Source organism: Oncorhynchus gorbuscha, linkage group LG07, assembly GCF_021184085.1.
Source record: "Oncorhynchus gorbuscha isolate QuinsamMale2020 ecotype Even-year linkage group LG07, OgorEven_v1.0, whole genome shotgun sequence".
Taxonomy (NCBI): Eukaryota; Metazoa; Chordata; class Actinopteri; order Salmoniformes; family Salmonidae; genus Oncorhynchus; species Oncorhynchus gorbuscha.
Genome location: NC_060179.1, coordinates 54,109,030 through 54,132,383, shown reverse-complemented (window position 1 = coordinate 54,132,383; position 23,354 = coordinate 54,109,030). Strand labels below are relative to the sequence as shown.

The following is a 23,354-nucleotide window of genomic DNA, read 5'->3' as shown; positions in this document are numbered from 1 at the left end:
GTCTTGCCCATTCACCCTCTGAATGGCACACATACACAATCCTTGTCTCAATTGTCTCAAGGCTTAACAGTTATTCTATATTATGTTCCTGTCTCCTCCCTCTTACACTGATTGAATTGGATTTAACAAGTGACATCAATAAGGGATCATACCTTTCACCTAGTCAGTCTGTCATGGAAATAGCAGGTGTTCATAATGTTTTGAACAATCAGTGTATGCATAAACAACATTGAGATGATAACTCAAACTAGATGGTAACTGTACATGAAGTAAAGTTGTGGGGCTTGCTTTAGCTCTTCAAAAGTATTTTTGTGGTAGTGGAAGAAGTGTACAAAGTTTAACCTTACTATTTAAAGCAAATTAGTTATATTGAACAAAATATAAACACAACATGTAAAGTGTTGGTCTCATGTTTCATGAGCTGAAATAAAAGATCCAAGAACTGTTCCATACACACAAAAGGCGTATTTCTCTCAAATTGTGCACAAATTGGTTTACATCCCTGTTAGTGAGATTTTCTCCTTTGCCAAGATAATCCATCCACTGGACAGGTGTGGCATGTCAAGAAGCTGATTAAACAGTGTGGCAGTTTTGTCAAACACACAATGCCACAAATGTCTCAAGTTTTGAGGAAGCGGCCAATTGGCATGCTGACTGCAGGAATGTCCACCAGAGAATGTTGCCAGAGAATTGAACGTCTCTAGAATAAGCCGCCTTCAACGTTGTTTTAGAGAATTTGGCAGTATGTCCAACTGGCCTCACAACAGCAGAACACGTGTAACCATTTCACTACACTACAAGCATTTCTCTACACTCGCATTAACATCTGCTAACCATGTGTATGTGACCAATAGAATTTGATTTGATTTGAACCATGCTAGCCCAGGACCTGCGGGATCGTCTGAGATCAGCCACCCGGACAGCTGATGAAACTGTGGGTTTGCACAAAAGACACATTTCTGCACAATCTGTCAGAAACCTCATCTGCGTGCAAGCTCATCTGCGTGCAAGTCATCCTCACCGGTGTCTTGATCTGACTGAAATTCAGCGTCATAATAACTTTAGTGGGCAAATGCTCACTATAGATGGCCACTGGCACACTGAAGAAGTGTGCTTTTCACGGATGAATCCTGTTTTTTTTCACAACGTATTTGGACCAGTGGGATGTTCATTAAGTCCTCTCTGGGCTGGAGGAGGATCAGTGGGAAGAGCTACCCACTGGCCAGAAAGGGGGAACCCCTTCCCTCTGAGCATCTCAGCCCCCAAATCAAATTGAACATAATTCGTTCCCTGATTCCATTTAGGTTTCCATATTCCATATAACTTTTTAAAATAAAGAAAACTACACAATTGGACAGTCTAAGTCCACAACAATGCTTAAACCACATCAGTAGATCACTTTTGAGTTTTATGTTTGGGAATAGTTACACTTTAATGCAGGTGAACACCTGCAAGAGACCATTGTTGTTTGGTTAGCAATGTTTCTGTCGCGCTCATGCGATTACAGCGCTTGCAAAACAAATGGCCAGTGGATTGATGCAAATAATCCTTTTATTTTTTTATGCGGTTACTAAAACAGCTGTATCATTAGGTTAGTAGCAGATATCTTTGTTTCAATTTGCCCAATTTGAATAGTAGATAAGTAGAAGATGTCATATGCTCCAACATTTTCTAACTTGTTGGGAAAGTGGTCAAAGTAGCTGATTTGTGTCATAAATTGCAGTGTTGCATTTAAGTGAATGGAATGTTGGAAGTGATGATAACAATGGGACAATCAGAATGTAGACGAAATCCCATAAAAGTGGATGAAGGACAAAAAGAAAGAAAAAAAATGTATAGTTTAAAAAGTATTAAAAAGAAGTTATATACAAGCAACTTAATCAAGACTGGTCTGCACGTTTTAAAGTTTGAACAAAGTATCTCCCTCGGGGGAAAGAAGTATCTCCCTCGGGGGAAAGAAGTATCTCCCTCGGGGGAAAGAAGTATCTCCGTCGGGGGAAAGAAGTATCTCCCTCGGGGGAAAGAAGTATCTCCCTCGGGGGGGAAAGAAGTATCTCCCTCGGGGGGGAAAGAAGTATCTCCCTCGGAGGGGAAAGAAGTATCTCCCTCGGGGGGGAAAGAAGTATCTCCCTCGGGGGGGAAAGAAGTATCTCCCTCGGGGGGGAAAGAAGTATCTCCCTCGGGGGGGAAAGAAGTATCTCCCTCAGGGGGGGAAAGAAGTATCTCCCGCGGGAAAGAAAAAGCATCTACCCCTGATTTTTCAAAGCTAGTACTTGGTTTGCAGTGGGGCTTGTATAAACCTACCTGTCTCCCTCTACGACAGGGATAGTCAACCCTGATCCTGGAGTGCCACAGGCACTTTAAGTTTTTTATTTACCAACTGAACCTGGAAGACGAGGTGTGTTGCATTTAGGAAATCACTGAACTGATCAATTAACTCAGTTGGTCAGGTGTGGTGCCTAGTTGGAACAAAATCATGCAGTACCTGCAGCACTCTAGGAACAGGGTCTACGACCTGTGCAACAATGTATAATTTTACAAATGCAATCTCTCCTCTGCCAGTAGGCTAGCTAGCCCAAGAATGAACGTTAAACTAATAATTACCCATGCAAACTATAAACACTCAAAATTCCATTAACCAGCACAAGTATGTGTATATTCCTTCAAACTAGTGGATTCGACCATTTCAACCACACCCGTTGCTGACGGGTGCCCACGCCGTGCAATCTCCTTAGGTAAACATTGGCAGTAGATTGGCCTTACTGAAGAGCTCGGTGACTTTCAACGTGGCACCATCATAGTATGCCACCTTTCCAAAAAGTCAGTTCGTCAAATTTCTGCCCTATTAGAGCTGTCCCTGCCAACTATAAGTGCTGTTATTGTGAAGTGGAAATGTCTAGGAGCAACAACGGCTCAGGTACAAAGTGGTAGGCCATTCAAGCTCACAGAGCGGGACTGCCGAGTACTAAAGCACGAATTCCAAACTGCCTCTGGAAGCAGCGTCAGCACAATAACTGTACTTCGGGAGCTTCATGAAATAGGTTTCCATAGCCCAGCAGCCGCACACTAAGATCACCATGCCAAACGAGTTCTCTGGAGTGATAAATCACTCTTCACCATTTGTCAGTCCGACAAGCAAATCTAGGTTTGGCGGAGGCCAGGAGAACACTACCTGCCCCAATGCATCGTGCCAACTGTAACGTTTGGTGGAGGACAAATAATGGTCTGGGGCTGTTTTTCATGGTTCGGGGTACGCATCTTAGTTCCAGTGAAGGGAAATCTTAACGCTTCAGCATACAATGACATTCTAGACAATTCTGTGCTTCCAACTTTGTGGCAAAGTATGGGGAAGGCCCTTTCCTGTTTCTACATGGCAATGCCCCCATGCACAAAGCAAGATCCATACAGAAATGGTTTGTCGAGACAAGTGTGGAAAAACTTGACTGGCCTGCACAGAGCCCTGACCTCAACCCCATCGAACACCTTTGGGATGAATTGGAACACCGACTGCGAGCCAGGCATAATCGCCCAACATCAGTGCCCGACCTCACGAATGCTCTTTTGGCTGAATGGAAGCAAGTCCCCGCAGCCTTCCCAGAAGAGTTGAGGCTGTTATAGCAGCAATGGGGGAACCAACTGCCCATGATATTGGAATGAGATGTTTGACGAGCAGGTGTCCATATACTTCTGGTCATGTAGTGTATGCAGGCCTATTGGATATTTATTAAATCAATATTTATTTAAGTTATTCTCTCTTGAATGACAGCTAGCTACATGCCAATGATTTGTTAAGCATAGCAACGTCGAATGAATAGAACAAATTTACGACAGAAAATAACTAATGACCAGCCTGCTTGGGTAGGAACTTCAGAATGGAAAGGTTATTCAATGCGGGCTTGGAGGCAAGGGAAATCATGGCTGAGAGAACTCAAGAGTTATTGGTAGCCTAAAATGGAGAACAGAAAGCGCTGGAGTGCCATTTTAGCTGGCAACGATGTGTGTGACCTCCCATTCTCTGCCAAAGAAGAGGCAAGCACTGGCTGTCACCAACTAGCAGCAGGAACATGGACAGTTCTTCCACTCGTGCCATCAACAAAAATGTCACTATTAACATCATCAACTAGCTTCATTGGCTATTACTCGATAACCATAATAGTTGTCTATTTTTTTTAATCTATTTTATCTTTATTTAACTAGGCAAGTCAGTTAAGAACAAATTCTTATTTTCAATGACGGCCTAGGAACAGTGGGTTAACTGCCTTGTTCAGGGGCAGAACAAAATATTTTTTACCTTGTCAGCTCAGGGATTCGATCTTCCAACCTTTTGGTTACTAGTGCAACGCTCTAACCACTAGGCTACCTGCCGTGCAAATGTATATGGCCAATATACCATGGCTGAGGGCTGTATCCAGGCACTCCGCGATGCGTTGTGCCTAAGAACAGCCCTTAGCTGTGGTATTTTGGCCATATAACACACTCCTTGGGCCTTATTATTTAAATAATAAGTCAGAAGTATGTAGAAGATTTAAAGTGGGGATTCTTGCATCGCAAGCCCCATTAATGACATATCAACAGACAGGCTTGATAATAGTTTACTGATGAGATTTCAATAGTGGTCCATGTCAATTCAAACAAAACATCTGCATGTGGGTTTATGGAAGTCACAGGGAGGTCAACAGCAGCAGAGATAGCCTATGAATTAGAGTCAAATGTCATCATCAATATTTTGTGATTTATCCTTCTAAAGAAGTACTGAGATGCCACTGATAGGAGCAGGAAGGGTTGAAATGTATGGTAAAAAAAATCTCACGTCACAATTTGACCCTCACTTTTTTACTGTTATCTGTGGAATAATAAGCACGCAGCCGACATTGTAACGATATAAATTAATTTGGCCAATTATAATTATGTGAAAGTCTCGTCTCAAGTAGCACGCTTCGTATACATTTGATTTAAATACAATGTAACAACTTCCGCGGCAACTGACAAATTTACCTGCTCCTCGCGATTTGTCCCAGACAACAATAACTTTGTTTGGCATTTCTCTTCGCAGAAGACAAGCGCATAAACTGCATGTCAACCCTGCACCAACTATAAGAACTCGTGACATTGATTTCAACTTAAACTATAAACAACTGTTGCTGGCAATACACAAATAAATTACTTTTTAAGTTTCGTTGCGCGTGTTTGGTAAAGCCAGATTTCACATAGTAGCCTAAAGATGAATGGCTGTTGGCCGACCAAAATGTTCCCTTGGATGCATAGAAAAAACAGTTTATTCAAGTAAAATAAACATAAGTTTCTATTACAAAATCGCACTGCCAGCAGTATTGTCATTGCCACATCTACAGGACTGATTAATTAGGCTAGAGCAGGGTGGAAAGATTACATCAGCATTTAATCTTTCCCAATGTTTGTTACAAGCCCAATCGGCAACAAAAGCAGTAAGGAGCCTCTCCTGTGACTTCCTCTTCATTTGGCCAACCAAGAATACAGTATTATTATTCTACACAGCAGACGTTGTCCGGGTAAGTGTTTGCACATGGACACATTGTAGCTATCGTAAAATACATTTATGGGGATATATTCGCCACTGATACAAATGTATAGCCTACATTTTCCATATATCACATATATGCCTGCCCTGTGATGTAATAGTTTAGACATGTACAGGTTTAGTGTCAGTGAGTAGAGACCACCTTGTGTAATGTAAATGTCTACAACAGCCTACTGAAGCATAACCTACTCATATTTTAACGCATGCTTGTCTAATTAGATAGTCAGTCCACATATGTCATAGTTTTGTATTGAATCTCCACAACTAAGAGTTTCAAGGCAAGCATAGTTTATGAATAATGTGCAGGAAAACAAAAGATCAGGGGTAAAATAAATGATGAATTAATAATGTAGTAATTGGGTCAGAGTTTTTGTAAAGGCTAGAGATTGTTGTTACTTTCACATCCTCATGGACATCTTGGTGTTATATCTAGTTTACTCCCATAGTTATCTGAAACTTTTCAAAACTACTAATACAAATTCATGTTTTGCTCTTTTGACTGCGAAGGCTTCATACTCAGTTTGTTTTTCTCTAACTAATCGGTTATGAGACTCCATCAATAGTCCAATGTCTATTCTAAGTCTTGAGCCACTCAAGCAATATTTGTAGAATTGATCATCTAGTGCTTTATTCTTGAGACAATGCAAACATCTTTTGATATATTACACAAACAAATGACTAACTTTGAACTGTTGTGATCACAGTATCAGGCCAGATCTCGTGGTAAAGAGAAGAGATAGCAGCCAACATTAGTAGTGGAGACAGCAACGTTTGGATTGCAATCATTTTGGTTAACCAATAACTATACAGTGGGGCAAAAAAGTATTTAGTCAGCCACCAATTGTGCAAGTTCTCCCACTTAAAAAGATATGAGAGGCCTGTCATTTTCATCATAGGTACACTTCAACTATGACAGACAAAATTAGAAAATCACATTGTAGGTTCTTTAATGAATTTATTTGCAAATTATGGTAGAAAATAATTATTTGGTCACCTACAAACAAGCAAGATTTCTGGCTCTCACAGACCTGTAACTTCTTCTTTAAGAGCCTTCTCTGTCCTTCACCTGTCCACAACCTCAAACAGTCACACTCCAAACTCTATTATGACCAAGACCAAAGAGCTGTCAAAGGACACCAGAAACAAAATTGTAGACCTGCACCAGGCTGGGAAGACTGAATCTGCAATAGGTAAGCAACTTGGTTTGAATAAATCAACTGTGGGAGCAATTATTAGGAAATGGAAGACATACAAGACCACTGATAATCTCCCTCGATCTGGGGCTCCACACAAGATCTTACCCTGTGGGGTCAAAATGATTACAATAACGGTGAGCAAAAATCCCAGAACCACACGGGGGGACCTAGTGAATGACCTGCAGAGAGCTGGGACCAAAGTAACAAAGCCTACCATCAGTAACACACTACGCCGCCAGGGACTCAAATCCTGCAGTGCCGGGGGTGTCCCCCTGCTTAAGCCAGTACATGTCCAGGCCCGTCTGAAGTTTGCTAGAGAGCATTTGGATGACCCAGAAGAAGATTGGGAGAATGTCATATGGTCAGATGAAACCAAAATATAACTTTTTGGTAAAAACTTAACTCGTCGTGTTTGGAGGACAAAGAATGCTGAGTTGCATCCAAAGAACACCATACCTACTGTGAAGCATGGGGGTGGAAACATCATGCTTTGGGGCTGTTTTTCTGCAAAGGGACCAGGACGACTGATCCGTGTAAAGGAAAGAATGACTGGGGCCATGTATCGTGAGATTTTGAGTGAAATGCTCCTTCCATCAGCAAGGGAATTGAAGATGAAACGTGGCTGGGTCTTTCAGCATGACAATGATCCCAAACACACCGCCCGGGCAAAGAAGGAGTGGCTTCGTAAGAAGCATTTCAAGGTCCTGGAGTGGCGTCTGCTAAATGACTTAAATGTAAATGTAAATGTAAATGCCTAGCCAGTCTCCAGATCTCAACCCCATAGAAAATCTTTGGAGGGAGTTGAAAGTCTGTGTTGCCCAGCAACAGCCCCAAAACATCACTGCTCTAGAGGACATCTGCATGGAGGAATGGGCCAAAATACCAGCAACAGTGTGTGAAAACCTTGTGAAGACTTACAGAAAACGTTTGACCTCTGTCATTGCCAATAAAGGGTATATAACAAAGTATTGAGATAAACTTTGGTTATTGACCAAATACTTATTTTCCACCATAATTTTCAAATAAATTCATTAAAAATCCTACAATGTGATTTTCTGGATTTTTTTCTTCTCGTTTTGTCTGTCATAGTTGAAGTGTACCTATGATGAAAATTACAGGCCTCTCTCATCTTTTTAAGTGGGAGAACTTGCACAATTGTTGGCTGACTAAATACTTTTTTTGCCCCACTGTATATCTTGTGTAATTAGTCTGTCAATGAGAGATTAAGATTGCAATGAAACATAAAATTGAATGTATAAAGTCTCTGATATATGCTCATATTTAAGCAGGTGTCTGCTGCCAGGGTTGTCTTGTACCCCCAAAATCTGAAAGGGCATAAAGAAAGTGAGGATGGCTGGAGGTGGTCCGGAGGGGGGCTAGGCCCCCTATCCGGAAGTTGGAGAATTTAGCATTTTTCAAACACCTGCAATCTAAAGCCATAACCATTATGCTGAATTCTATGTTAAAATAGGTCTACTTTTCTGCATATCTAAGCATACATCTTGAGCTGTCAGTATCCTCCTGACTGGTGTTTCTTTTTTGCATCTCTGCTCAAATCTGGGTAAAAGACTGAAAGGAATGTCTTATTCAGTACATTTAGGTATTGCTTGCTTTCCTAAAGTCTAACAACTTTGCCAGCAGTCATACCAGGTAAGATAGATAGACAAGCTAGCTGCTCTAATTTAATTGATAGCCTGAAATGGCTTCCTGGTAGCTAGTTATGTTGGGAGATTGGGAACCTATCTGGGCTAGCTAAAGCCAACTTTATAAAATTGCTAGTAGTAATTGTAAATTAAACATAAAAAAATGTTTTATATGGGCATGATGCCTCTGTGCGATGCTGAATAGGTTCTGACATAATGTGGTCGGAGAGACTTCTAAAGGTTTATAACACATGAATTAAGTTTTTCAGACTGAAGATGGTGTGGATACTACTTTTAATGGCCTTCCTGACCACTGCGGCGGTCCATTGTCAGAGATCCTTGCTGAAAGACAAAAAAGGACTGGACCCAGAGGTCAACATGAATATTGTGAGTTGGCTAAAAATCAATAACAGACAAACTGTATTCTCAGAAACAAAGTGGACAAATACTGAGAAATTGTATTTATCCACACAGTTTTTCCAGACAGACTTCAAACTGTTTTAATACCGACCATAGATAACTGAACACACTACTGGACTTCATAGGTCACAGAGCTCATTAACTATTCATAGAACTAGGCAATCTTCTGGGCCAACATGAGAAAATAATAGTCATGGTGGTTACCTCACATGGGGGGAGTTCTGCTTTACCCACATTCTGCACTTTGTCCCCCATATATCCCATGAGTCATCTCAAGGAAAGTCAAAACATGTGATACTGAGGCTTGGGCAAGGTCACTCGAAAGGAAATCTCTCTGTCATGTATTAAACTTCAGCATATATTTATCACTAGATAGGACAATATCACACCCATATTATATGACTAAAACATTAAAACATTAAGTCTGAGATCTGACCTAACTAAACATAAAAAGCGGTATAAAAATGAGTCCCTGTAAGTCGGGAGAAGTGAGTGTTCAATGAAACGGTTATTTTATGGCATGGCAGTCAATCAAATTCTTTCACCACACTTTTTCAGAAAATATATAATGTATGTTTTTTCCGAGGTATGCCAATGATACAATCAACATTTGTTGATTTGGGCCTGGTACATGTCAGTGGTTAACCTCGTATCTTTTATAGGCACCGCATAGTAACAAAATGACATTAATCCTAATTCTAGTGCATCTATAGTTAGTATACAGTATTTGTCATTGGAAACTACACACTATCAATGATATAAGCCTAATACAATTCCCAGTACGAATAGTTCTCACATGAGAAAACATATTTCCCATTGTTGGCCTGTAAGCACAGACCCTCTCAATATCTCTCGCCATACTGAGGTCACGTGACATTACATTATTTTTCATACTCAGCCATTTCCCTGTGTAAAACCAGAAACAAAAATGAGTCAGAGCAGAACACCAATCCTCCCCTCCACCCCTGAGACGACCTCGGTGTGTCGAACCAGCAGGTTTATCCTTAAGTGGCCCAGAGTCAGTAGAATGTGCAGACTTGCAGCCTGGGGGGGGGGGGGGGGGGGGGGGGTGGTGTGTTTTTAATTATGCATGGCTAGATCGCATTGCAGGCCCGGCTGGAACCAACAGTCTCAAACACTTTCTTTGAAGTTCCAGATTAGCGTATATATAGATCATATCTGGGAGGGGGCGGTGAGAGGGAATGCAACAGGGGAAGAATTGTCTGCTTTAATTTTACTGTAATGTGAATACCAGTGATAATGGGGCTGTAAAATAAAGTGTTACCAGAGATCTCCATTATGTCAGAATTCAAAATATATTTGACAGTTTGTTTGTCTTCTTTCTCTTCCACAGAGTGAGATCATCAGGCATTGGGGCTACCCAGCAGAGGAGCATGATGTCGTCACAGAAGACCTCTACATCCTCAGTGTCAACAGGATCCCACATGGCCTGAAGGACAGTAAAGGTGTGCACCAAAGAGTTTTAATGCAGTGCTTCCCAGACTTTTTACTTATGCCCCCCCTGTCATCATGGGGGACATCTCGTGCCCCCCCCCCCCCCCCTCCCCACGCCCCTTCCCTCATCCAATTGAATGAACTGGTACTATTGTTACATAAAAATGTGTAAACTAAAAAAATTACTAACATTTAGTTAATAAATTAGCCTTTTAGTCAGTAAGAAACGGCACATACAAATACCAGTACCTGGTTTCCCTTCCATATTGAAAGGAGAAATAAATGAGCTTACTGCTGTGCATGTCACATTCCTATGATGAATAGGGTGGGTCAATTTCTATTATAGAATTTCTCCATTTGAAAAAATAAACAAGAGTTTCTGGACGTATTCTAAGTTTGACTATTAGGTAGCAAAACATGATTAGTGCTTTCCCTCCACAATTCTGGCCTTCAATTATAAAAAAATTCAAGTTAGCTGATAGATTTGAGGGTTTGTCGAGGAGGAAGAATGGGAATAGGGCAAGCGGAGCAGCTTGCTGTGTGCTTCTCGCGTCCACAATCACCAGTTAGAACGCAGGTTATTATTGGGAGCCGACAATTATTATGTTGTCAAGCAGCAATTGAGGGCTGCAACATTATGCTTTTAATCTAAATAAAAATGTAATGACCAATTTGAATTGTGACCAAAAATCCAGCTTAATTTTCTCCTAAAGATAATTGAATAATTGATTTAAAATATATATACATACAGTAGAAAGTTTAGACACACCTACTTATTCAAGCGTTTTTCTTTATTTTTACTATTTTATACATTGTAGAATAATAGTGAAGACATCAAAACTGTGAAATAACACATATGGAATCATGTAGAATACAAAAAAGTGTTAAACAAATCAAAATATATTTTAGATTTTAGATTCTTCAAAGTATCCACCCTTTGCCTTGATGACAGCTTTGCACACTCTTGGCATTCTCTCAACCAGCTTCACCTGGAATTATTTTCCAACAGTTTTGAAGGAGTTTCCAAATATGCTGAGCACTTGATGGCTGCTTTTTCTTCACTATGCGGTCCAACTCATCCCAAACCATCGCAATTGGGTTGAGGTCGGGTGATTGTGGAGGCCAGGCCATCTGATGCAGCACTGCATCACTCTCCTTCTTGGTCAAATAGCACTTACACAGCCTGGAGGTGTGTTGGGTCATTGTCCTGTTGAAAAACAAATGATAGTCCCACTAAGTGCAAACCATATGGGATGGTGTATCGCTGCAGAATTATGTGGTAGCCATGCTGGTTAAGTGTGCCTTGAATTCTAAATAAATCACTGACTCTGTCACCAACAAAGGACCCCCACACTATCACACCTCTGCCTCCATGCTTCACTGTGGGAACCACACATGGGGAGATCATCCGTTCACCTACTCTGCGTCTCACAAAGACTCAGCTGTTGGAACCAAAAATCTCATCAGACCAAAGGACAGTTTTTATGTTGTTGTTTGTTGTTTGTCTTTGCTTATTTGAGCTATTCTTGCCATAATATGGACTTGGTCTTTTACCACATCTTCTGTATACCACCCCTACCTTGTCACAACACAACTGATTGGATCAAATGCACTAAGAAGGAAGGAAATTCCACAAATTAACTTTTAACAAGGCACACCTGTCTGTTAATTGAAATGGATTCCAGGTGACTACCTCATGAAGCTGGTTGAGAGAATGCCAAGAATTAAGAATTTCAAATATAAATAGATTCTGATTGGTTTAATACTTTTTTGATTCCATGTGTGTTTTTTCATAGTTTTGATGTCTTCAATTCTGCTCTACAATGTGAAAAAAATAGTACAAATAATGAAAAACCCTGGGATGAGTAGGTGTGTCCAAACTTTTGACTGGTGCTGTATATATTTCATTTATTTTAGTTGTGTTTGTTTATCCCTTACTTCTCTGCCCTGTAATCAGATCCACATATCTAAGACTAACACAGACAGACCTTATCTAACATCTGAAGTGCTGATATTTCTCACATTGTCAAACATTAGTACTGAATCAGGATCCAAAGAGAAGTGGTTTTCAGCATTAGTCACCTTGAGGAGAGCAGAGGAGGAGGAATCCATTTCTATATTTTGAGATGCACCACACCCAGCCTACTCCTGGCTTTTCGTGTTATCACGAGCTATAATATGACATGCATCCAGTGAGGTTGTCCATCTGCTAATAGGTCACCTCTATGCTTTAATCATTTTGAACCCAGTCTATGATTGAATTTAATTTCTGTAGAGTTTTTATTTGTTTGGCATTTCTCGTAATCCGTCCCTAGTTTGAGCTGTTTCAAATGTAGCTTGGCTAACGTTCATCCAGCGTCTCATTTATTAAGCTCTTGTTACAATGTACTGTAATTACAGCTTATTTTCAATATGTGATGGGAACAGTAATAGTGACAGTAATAAGGAGCAAACTGTTTGCTACGTGATTTGAGTATGTTTAGGAATGCGTCATGGTATTAAAAGTTTTAGATTTCTTGTAAAGAGGAAGTTGTTCTCTTACAAGTTTAGTCTAAATACTGTGACGCACCACTTCTGTCAGACACTGCCACTGTCCCTCTCCAGTTCCTACAAATCAGTATTCCAGTTTCTCTTTACTTTTTGGCACCTATATTTCATTAATGAGCAAAGTGAGTGCTAAACCTCACACTAATCTCATCGTGGGAACCCACTTGTGTAAAATCAAATTCAGAGGCAATAGACAATGCTTTTTCCTGAACACAGGGTCTCATATTATTCTGAACAATAACTAATGTTATCGATACAGATCTCTCTGTAGGTGAATGTAAGTGCCTTCGAGTATTAAACACTGGCTTTGGCCCCGCTCTTGTTTTTTCGCCATTGCTTTCTCCATTGCATTACTTTCCAAAACATGAAAACAGTAAATGAATGCTGTGTACTTAATTTGACCCTCTCCAACAATTTAAAATGTACATTCAGTTTAGTATTAATATTGACAGTGATTTGTCATTGGAAATGCTTCATCAACTAGGTAGGGGTTCCACTTTAAAGATACACCCAATACGATGTGATATGCCAGGGCTGAGGTCGTCTGGGGAGTTAAAAATCTCAATAATACATTCTGATATCCTCTAAATAAGTAAAGAGCCATCATGTTGTTTGTATCTCTTGATGCCTCATACTCCCTGCTCAGTAGTATGTGGCAGCAGCCGCACATCCAGTAAGATAGGCAGCGGAGCTCTCTGATAGGCTGGAGAACATCTCATTTCCTGTTGTCCCACTTCCCCTGGTCACACGGGAGAGCGTCTGGATCTCAAAGGAACACAGCAGAGCTGGAATTATTTCAGCCCCCAAATGGAATTTTGATATGAAATTGTGCTAGCTAGAATAGCTATTGCTGGAAATCTTTGATGTTCAATCTAGGAGAGATAGTGTAGATTTCTTGCAAACAGCTGCATTATGGTTGAAATGCCTAGTACAAGTACAAGGCAGTCTAGGCAGCAGGGTAGACTAGGGGTCCATCTCAAATGCCACCCTATTCTCTATGTAGTGTACTACTTTTGACCTGGACCAGAACCCAAAGTAGTGCACTATATATAGGGTGCCATTTGAGACAACCTAGGGGTAGGGAGGGAGGAATGGCTGGTATGAAGTCAAACAATCCTATCATCTAAAGGTCTGTTTGTGCTACCGAAAGGACCCGCTCACATCCTGTTTCTGACAGATCGTAGCGATAAAGCTCCCAAAAAAGAAAAAGTGCAGGGCCACAAGAACGGCTGCGCTGCAGCTGGGATATAGCTTAGACAGACACCCCCTCCTGGTGGTTACAGTCAACCCAACACTTGAATTATGAATAGAACATACTTTTTTGTAACTAACCATTTTTGTAACAATACACTTTCAGTTTATGTTGTTTCGGGCATGTTGGAATGTGAATGGATACTTCAACCATGTTTGAGAAGATTGGAGAAATACTATGCATTACCACATGGGCTTTGCCTATGATCCTTGCTTGGAATAAGGTGCTCCTGTCACGTTCACTGTCTTCAAACTCCCTGTCATAAATGAGCCATAAATGAGCCAAGGTGCACCAACTCTTTAATAAAGTGAAAGCTTCACAAAGAAAAAAACAGGTAAACAGAAACTGAACGTGATGCAACCGTGACGTTCACAAACACACAGAAAATAAATAATTACCACCAGCATTAGGTGGGGAAAAGGCAGCCTAAGTATGATTCCCAATCAGAGACGATAGACAGCTGCCTTTGATTGGGAACCACACGCGGTCAAAAAAAATAGAAAACATAGAATGCCCACCCAAATCACACCCTGACCTAACCAAATAGACAAATAAAACTGCTCTCTAAGGTCAGGGCGTGACAGCTCCTCACTTAGTATTTCTTCCATATCTTGTTACAGTATTCATCCTATAGCATTGTGCATAATGTAGTCTTTTTCTCATATTCCTAGATCCCAAGCCTGCAGTGTTCCTCCAGCACGGTCTCCTAGCTGCGGGGAGTAACTGGGTGACCAACCTGCCCAACACCAGCCTGGCTTACCTGTTAGCCGACGCTGGCTACGACGTCTGGATCGGCAACAGCAGGGGAAGCACCTGGTCCAGGAGACACCTCACACTCAGCCCTGACCACGAAGAGTTCTGGCAGTTCAGGTAGCTAGAGAGATTTATTCCACTTATACTGATCCTTGCTCGCTCAGCTATTCACCCCATGGCTATGCGCCTAACTTGGATCTACACTGAGTGTACAAATCATTAGGAACACCTTCCAAATATTGAGTTGCATGCCCTTTTCCCCTCAGAATCAAAATCAAATCAAATGTATTTATATAGCCCTTCGTACATCAGCTGATATCTCAAAGTGCTGTACAGAAACCCAGCCTAAAACCCCAAACAGCAAGCAATGCAGGTGTAGAAGCACGGTGGCTAGGAAAAACTCCCTAGAAAGGCCAAAACCTAGGAAGAAACCTAGAGAGGAACCAGGCTATGTGGGGTGGCCAGTCCTCTTCTGGCTGTGCCGGGTGGAGATTATAACAGAACATGGCCAAGATGTTCAAATGTTCATAAATGACCAGCATAGTCGAATAATAGTAAGGCAGAACAGTTGAAACTGGAGCAGCAGCATGGCCAGGTGTACTGGGGACAGCAAGGAGTCATCATGTCAGGTAGTCCTGGGGCATGGTCCTAGGGCTCAGGTCCTCCGAGAGAGAGAGAGAAAGAAAGAGAGAAGGAGAGAATTAGAGAACGCACACATAGATTCACACAGGACACTGAATAGGACAGGAGAAGTACTCCAGATATAACAAACTGACCCTAGCCCCCCGACACAAACTACTGCAGCATAAATACTGGAGGCTGAGACAGGAGGGGTCAGGAGACACTGTGGCCCCATCCGAGGACACCCCCGGACAGGGCCAAACAGGAAGGATATAACCCAACCCACTTTGCCAAAGCACAGCCCCCACACCACTAGAGGGATATCTTCAACCACCAACTTACCATCCTGAGACAAGGCTGAGTATAGCCCACAAAGATCTCTGCCATGGCACAACCCAAGGGGGGGCGCCAACCCAGACAGGATGACCACATCTGTGAATCAACCCACTCAGGTGACGCACCCCTTCCAGGGATGGCATGAGAGAGCCCCAGTAAGCCAGTGACTCAGCCCCTGTAATAGGGTTAGAGGCAGAGAATCCTAGTGGAAAGAGGTGAACCGGCCAGGCAGAGACAGCAAGGGCGGTTCGTTGCTCCAGAGCCTTTCCTTTCACCTTCACACTCCTGGGCCAGACTACACTCAATCATATGACCCACTGAAGAGATGAGTCTTCAGTAAAGACTTAAAGGTTGAGACCGAGTTTGCGTCTCTGACATGGGTAGGCAGACCGTTCCATAAAAAATGGAGCTCTATAGGAGAAAGCCCTGCCTCCAGCTGTTTGCTTAGAAATTCTAGGGACAATTAGGAGGCCTGCGTCTTGTGACCGTAGCGTACGTGTAGGTATGTACGGCAGGACCAAATCAGAGAGATAGGTAGGAGCAAGCCCATGTAATGCTTTGTAGGTTAGCAGTAAAACCTTGAAATCAGCCCTTGCTTTGACAGGAAGCCAGTGTAGGGAGGCTAGCACTGGAGTAATATGATCAAATTTTGGGGTTCTAGTCAGGATTCTAGCAGCCGTATTTAGCACTAACTGAAGTTTATTTAGTGCTTTATCCGGGTAGCCGGAAAGTAGAGCATTGCAGTAGTCTAACCTAGAAGTGACAAAAGCATGGATTAATTTTTCTGCATCATTTTTGGACAGAAAGTTTCTGATTTTTGCAATGTTACGTGGATGGAAAAAAGCTGTCCTTGAAATGGTCTTGATATGTTCTTCAAAAGAGAGATCAGGGTCCAGAGTAACGCCGAGGTCCTTCACAGTTTTATTTGAGACGACTGTACAACCATTAAGATTAATTGTCAGATTCAACAGAAGATCTCTTTGTTTCTTGGGACCTAGAACAAGCATCTCTGTTTTGTCCGAGTTTAAAAGTAGAAAGTTTGCAGCCATCCACTTCCTTATGTCTGAAACACATGCTACTAGCAAGGGCAATTTTGGGGCTTCACCATGTTTCATTGAAATGTACAGCTGTGTGTCGTCCGCATAGCAGTGAAAGTTAACATTATGTTTTCGAATAACATCCCCAAGAGGTAAAATATATAGTGAAAACAATAGTGGTCCTAAAACGGAACCTTGAGGAACACCGAAATTTACAGTTGATTTGTCAGATGACAAACCATTCACGGAGACAAACTGATATCTTTCCGACAGATAAGATCTAAACCAGGCCAGAACTTGTCCGTGTAGACCAATTTGGGTTTCCAATCTCTCCAAAAGAATGTGGTGATAGATGGTATCAAAAGCAGCACTAACGTCTAGGAGCACGAGGACAGATGAAGAGCCTCGGTCCGATGCCATTAAAATGTCATTTACCACCTTCACAAGTGCCGTCTCAGTGCTATGATGCGGTCTAAAACCAGACTGAAGCATTTCGTATACATTGTTTGTCTTCAGGAAGGCAGTGAGTTGCTGCGCAACAGCCTTTTCTAAAAATGTTGAGAGGAATGGAAGATTCGATATAGGACGATAGTTTTTTATATTTTCTGGGTCAAGGTTTGGCTTTTTCAAAAGTGGCTTTATTACTGCCACTTTTAGTGAGTTTGGTACACATCCGGTGGATAGACAGCCTCAATTTGTTGGGGCATGAACTATATACGGTGTTGAAAGCATTCCACATGGATGCTGGCACATGTTGACTCCAATGCTTCCCACAGTTGTGTCAAGTTGGCTGGATGTCTTTTAGATGGTGGACGATTCTTGGGGAAACTTGCAGCATCATTGCAGTTCTTGACACACTCTTACCGGTGCGCCTGGCACCTACTACCCAACCAGACATTCAAAGGCACTAACATATTTTGTCTTGCCCATTCACCCTCTGAATGGCACAAATACCCCATCCATTCCTAATGTTTTGTACACTCAGTGTATATCCCCTGTGCTTACCAATAGAAACACAAGAGGTTGTAGTAGAAAAAATATATATTATTTGAAATGTTTATTTAAGTAGTCTTATTATGGCATTCACTGAGTTTCTTCTGTTCTTTATTCTTCAGTTATGATGAGATGGCAAAGAAGGACCTGCCAGCAGTGGTCAACCACATCCTGAAGACCACAGGCCAGGAGACGATCTACTATGTAGGCCACTCTCAGGGAACCACTATTGGTGAGACGGCTTGATTTAGTTAAATGTGTCATATTACAGTATGAAGCAGTATATTTCTTATCTGTAGTTTGACACCGTTAACTACACTATGGTTTACAGTTTTAAACAGGGGCGCAACTTTCACTGGGGACGGGAGGGACACATTCTGAAATTGCATTTTGTCCCCCCAGTTTTATCATTGGAATGTGATACAAAACGAGGCAACTGTGTCCTTTAGGACCATGCGCATTCCTCCGAGCAGTCGGGTAGGCTGTTTGGAGTGTTTATCCGACTGGATAAAAAAAAATATATAATAATGCCCCCCCCACTTCTTAAATCAAAGTTGCGCCCCTGTTTTTAAACCATGACATATCTGACTGTATGTCTCTGTCCCTGTAGCTTTTGTTGCATTCTCTTCTATGCCTGAGCTGGCAAGCAAAATCAAGATGTTCTTCGGCCTAGCACCAGTGGCCACCGTGGCTTTTACTGCCAGCCCCATAACCAAGCTCTCCGTCTTCCCCGATTTCCTCATTTGGGTGAGTAGCAAAGGCTATTTTTCTAACTTAAACTGCATTATGCCACAATTCATTCATACAATAAGTCTAACCTGTGGTTTCCTTTTTCTATCCAACTTGGGCATCAGTTTTTGTTCTTATCTTGATCGATCTGTCAGAATTCTTTGAAAATATTTAAATACTGACTAATGCTAATCCATTGTTTGGTTTCCATATCCTAGGATCTATTTGGGAAGAGGGACTTCATGCCTCAGAGTTCTCTCATCAAGTGGTTTGCTACCGAATTCTGCAGTAAGGAGCCTCATAGTGAGCTGTGTGGAAACATCTTCTTTGTCCTCTGTGGCTTTGATGAGCTGAACCTCAACATGGTGCGTTCCACAGCGCTCGCATTTGATTACTTTTTGAAAGTGATTTTACATTATTACTACTGTGGACTTCCTTAAACCTAAAGCCTTCAACCTCAAGCCAATTATATAGGCACTGTATGAGTTTGGTGAAGATGTTCATTTCTCTTTTTGTCCAGACTCGCACACCTGTGTACATCTCTCACTGCCCAGCAGGCACCTCAGTGCAGAACATGATTCACTGGTCTCAGGTAAGAACATACTTGAGAGGAGCTTCTCAAAACATCCTCCAATATGATTCCACTTCTTCAAACCTACAGTACACATCCCATCCCAACCCGTTTGTTAAAACTGTCATGTAGGCCTATAGTGTAGATATCAGGCCTATAATGTTACCTATATCCTGTGAGGCTGGGGTGTGGTCAACACAGTCTGAATCGAGAATGAGTTTGCACTTGTCAAACCACAGTTGTCAAACCGATACTGACATTTTGGTTTCACAAGCAACAGAGCAAAAACAGTTACTCAGGACAGAAATAGTTGATCTCAAAGACGTTGATCAATTATTTTTCAGCTTATTCAGTGTCACAAATAATTATTTCACTCTGTTTATACCTCAGTCTCACACCCAAGTCAACTATCATCGACGTTCCACTGTGTGAATAGGAGAGGCACAGACATTCCTGCTGCACACTGACTCAAACACACCTATTTGTTGCCCGATCATTGAGTAAAGGTCAACACCAGATTTACCGAAGACAACTTTAACTTTACTGAAGTTGACATATTGTTGGACATACTGTATTACCTATACATACAGTACCACTATCTGTTCAGCTATCTTGAGACAAGTATTTTTTTAATGTGTTTTCTTTTTACAGGCGGTGCATGTTGGAAAGCTGATGGCGTATGACTATGGGAGAGCAGGGAACATGGCTCACTATAACCAGGCAAGGCCAGCTCAGAGCTCATTAGTCTACCAACGTACACTGTGTATACCAAATATTAAGAACACCTGCTCTTTCCATGACAGACAAGTAGATCCAGGTGAAAGCGATGATCCCTTTATTGATGTCACCTGTTAAATCCACTTCAACCAGTGTAGATGAAGGGGAGGAGACAGGGTAAACAAGGATTTAAGCCTTGAGACATGTATTGTGTATGTGTGACATTCAGTGGGTGAATGGGCAAGACAAAAGATTTAAGTGCCTTTCAACAGGGTATGGTAATAGGTGCAAGGCACATCGGTTTGTGTCAAGAACTGCAACGCTGCCAGAGTTTTCACACCCAACAATGTCCCATGTGTATCAAGAATGGTCCACCACCCAAAGGACATCCAGCCAAGCATTAGTCAACATGGGCCAGCATCCCTGTAGAACGCTTTTGACAGCTTGTAGAGTCCATGCCCTTACGCATTGAGGCTGTTCCGAGGGCAATGGGGTGTTCTTAATGTTTGGTGTTCTCAGTGTACACACATATCACTTCACACCAGTTGTTTTCCAAAGCTCTCCGAAGCTACAACCTCTTTCTGAAAGTACCTTATCTTTACTGCTCGGTATCCACTTTGCCGTTATGACAAGTCAATGCCTTTAGCTGACATCTAGTCCATTCTTGTCCCTCTTCCAGTCGACCCCTCCGTTGTACAACATTCAGGACATGAAGGTGCCTACGGCCCTGTGGTCCGGAGGTCACGACACACTTGCTGACCCTAAGGATGTTGCCGTGCTGCTCACCCAGGTCTCCAACTTGGTGTACCACCGCCACATCGAGCACTGGGAACACCTGGACTTCATCTGGGGTCTGGACGCCCCCCAGGAGATGTACAGTGAGATAATCAAACTGATGAGCCAGCAGGACTTGGTGTAAACAGTGGATAGGCAGGGAGATTTGGATCATTTTAGCCTCAACTCTCATCACAATCACTGAAGAGATTTTAATACTGTATCTGACATATTTTGGGAGTCATATCAGAGTGCCTGGGTGCGAGTGTTTGTGCACTGTATGTGTGTTTGTTACTATAAGCGTGTGTAAGAGAGAGTATTAACACGCATGTGTGTGTTTGACTAAACCATGAGCAATAATCATTCACCTCTAAATTGGGGTAGTGCGGTACACAAGCTGAGTTTCGGGTTATGTGTGAGGAATCATCTTGTATTATTTTTTGTCTTACTTTACTACTGGCCTCTCTTCCACAACACTTGAATGGATTTTAATCTGTGTTTTGAGAATTTCCCGGGTTTGTAAAAACACAGAAGTACATTTAGATCCTGTTGAAATCCTGCTTGGAGGTTTAGATTAATATATCTCAGTCATTGGTGCAATATCATGGTTACTGTCCAGGGCCCAGTTCAACACCCAGTACCTCTCTCTTCTTGTGTTGGGTTGGTTTATTTTGCTGTGCCTTTGTCATACAAATTAATTGTTTTGTTTGTTGACCACTAATTTAGCTCTTTCCTGTGCTGTTGACTGTCTTTTTATTAGCTACTTCCTCAATGTATTTTTATTGGATTTTAGGTGATCTTGAGAATGAATTAGGAAGGGTGTTGGCCAAAGAATGACTGACTCGTTTGTTCATTCATGGTCTACTTATGTTGTGTTATAACACTTATTTATGCTGCCTTGTAACTAATTGAAAAGACTACTCAATAACTCTCCATTACAAAATCAGGTTGTACGATTCAATTATTTGACAACATTTATTGAAAAGTGCTTGTCTGAGTATCTACTCATAATTTATTTAAACATTGTCAAGGCTTTAATCTGTAACAATGTTTTAATTCACTTACTCTTGTGTACTGTACAAAGGACAATATCAAAACCAGAAACAAAAAACACTCAACACACTCACAAATATTTAGAGAAGCATACTATTAAGAAAAATAGTAGACACTGAGTGAACAAAACATTAAGAACACCTCTTTCCGTGACAGACTGACCAGGTGAATCCAGGTGAAAGCTATGGTCCCTTATTGATGTCACTGGTTAAATCAATTTGTGCATGTGTGCCATTCAGAGGGTGAATGGGCAAGACAAAATGTCTAAGTGCCTTTGAATGGGGTATGGCAGTAGCAGCCAGACGCACCGGTAAGAGAGTCAAGAACTACAATGCTTCTGGGGTTTTCAATCACAACAGTTTCCCTTGTGTATTAAGAATGGTCCACCACCCAAAGGACATCCAGCCAACTTGACACAACTGTGGGAAGCATTGGAGTCAATATGGGCCAGCATCCCTGTGGAAGCCTTTCGATACCTTGTAGTCCAGGGATCATCTAGTCAGCTGCGGGACAATTTTCTTCTTGAGTGGATAAATAGAAGTTGGGGAACCCTGTTGTAAGTCCATGTCCCAACTAATTCTGAGAGCAAAAGGAGGTGAAACTCAATATTAGTGTAATGTTTTGTACTCTCAGTGTAAATGAAATGAATCATTCAAATAGGATCAACCATGAGGCAATTGAAAACAATTACATGGCCACTTGTACTGGTATTAACTTTAACGAATGGTTGATATACAGCTGAGGCTAAGGTGTCCAGTACGAACTACAGACTGTATAAAAATGACTTTCAGGCAAAATACTACTGAAAAGATGGTGATGTTGCCATGGTGAAAAGTTCCCTCTCCTCCTCAAAACCCCCTTAAAGCTTTCAGTCTGTCTTTTTCAGCCTTGTTACAATATTCTTGAACTGCAGTCTCCTTGTTATATCCAGTGGGGATTTATCATTCTAAAGGACAGAAGAATGCATCATATTACCACCAAAACTTTGATAAATATATCCCTGTCAAACCAAGACTAAAAGCCGCCAACTTTACCGTGATGCCAACTTTTGTCCGCCTTTTATGTTTATCTGAAAGGTATTGGCAGTAACAAAGCCTGTACTTTTGTTTAATAGTCCCGTCAAAGCCTCAATATAAAACGTCCCTTCATTTTAACGGATTGGGAACGTTTTAAATCATGAACATGCCATTGTTGTCTGACATCAAACCTGTCCGCGTAAATCACAAAGCTTTACGGAAATGCTTTTAATGCATTTATGCTCTCTATCTAAATTGACTGTATGCACAGTGTTCGAAAAGTATTCAGATCCCTTGGCTTTTCCCACTTTTTGTTACGTTATAGCCTTATTCTAAAATGGATTAAATAAATGAAAATCCTCATCAATCTACACACAATCCCCCATAATGGCAAAGCGAAATCCTTTTTTTGTGCAAATTTATCTGCATATCCAAACATCTGCTTTTCACTGGAGTATGGTTTGTCTGGAATAAACAGTTTTCATGAACTGACTTCTGATTGTGTTATTTCACACAAGACACCAACATCAAATATGCTAGTCCTTTAAATATGGTAAAGGCAGCGTTACCTCAGGTGCGGGAAGGTGTGTCCAAACCTGGCAATCCACCTGCTATGCTCCCGAGGAGCTAGCCTGCTATTGTAAAGTAGGCTACTGAAACTTTATTAGCCCATGTCTGAGACTA

General features: G+C 41.6%; 2 protein-coding genes across 2 annotated transcripts in view; one reads left to right on the top strand and one right to left on the bottom strand.

Annotated features, from left to right (window-relative positions):
- LOC124040032 (outer mitochondrial transmembrane helix translocase-like) overlaps positions 1 to 5,218 on the bottom strand; it is a 135,262-nt gene extending 130,044 nt beyond the window's left edge. The window contains 1 exon segment of the mRNA XM_046356741.1: positions 4,996 to 5,218. The gene's annotated coding sequence lies outside the window, so the exon portion shown is untranslated.
- Positions 5,219 to 5,379: 161 nt separating this feature from the next.
- On the top strand, positions 5,380 to 23,158 carry LOC124040035 (lysosomal acid lipase/cholesteryl ester hydrolase-like). The gene is made up of 10 exons (XM_046356751.1): positions 5,380 to 5,528; positions 8,658 to 8,783; positions 10,171 to 10,282; positions 14,742 to 14,940; positions 17,933 to 18,042; positions 18,421 to 18,557; positions 18,758 to 18,904; positions 19,060 to 19,131; positions 19,762 to 19,830; positions 20,507 to 23,158. The coding sequence occupies exons 2-10, from the start codon at positions 8,673 to 8,675 to the stop codon at positions 20,744 to 20,746; spliced, it is 1,197 nt and encodes a 398-aa protein (XP_046212707.1). The 5' UTR covers positions 5,380 to 5,528; positions 8,658 to 8,672; the 3' UTR covers positions 20,747 to 23,158.
- The last annotated feature ends 196 nt before the right edge of the window (positions 23,159 to 23,354 follow it).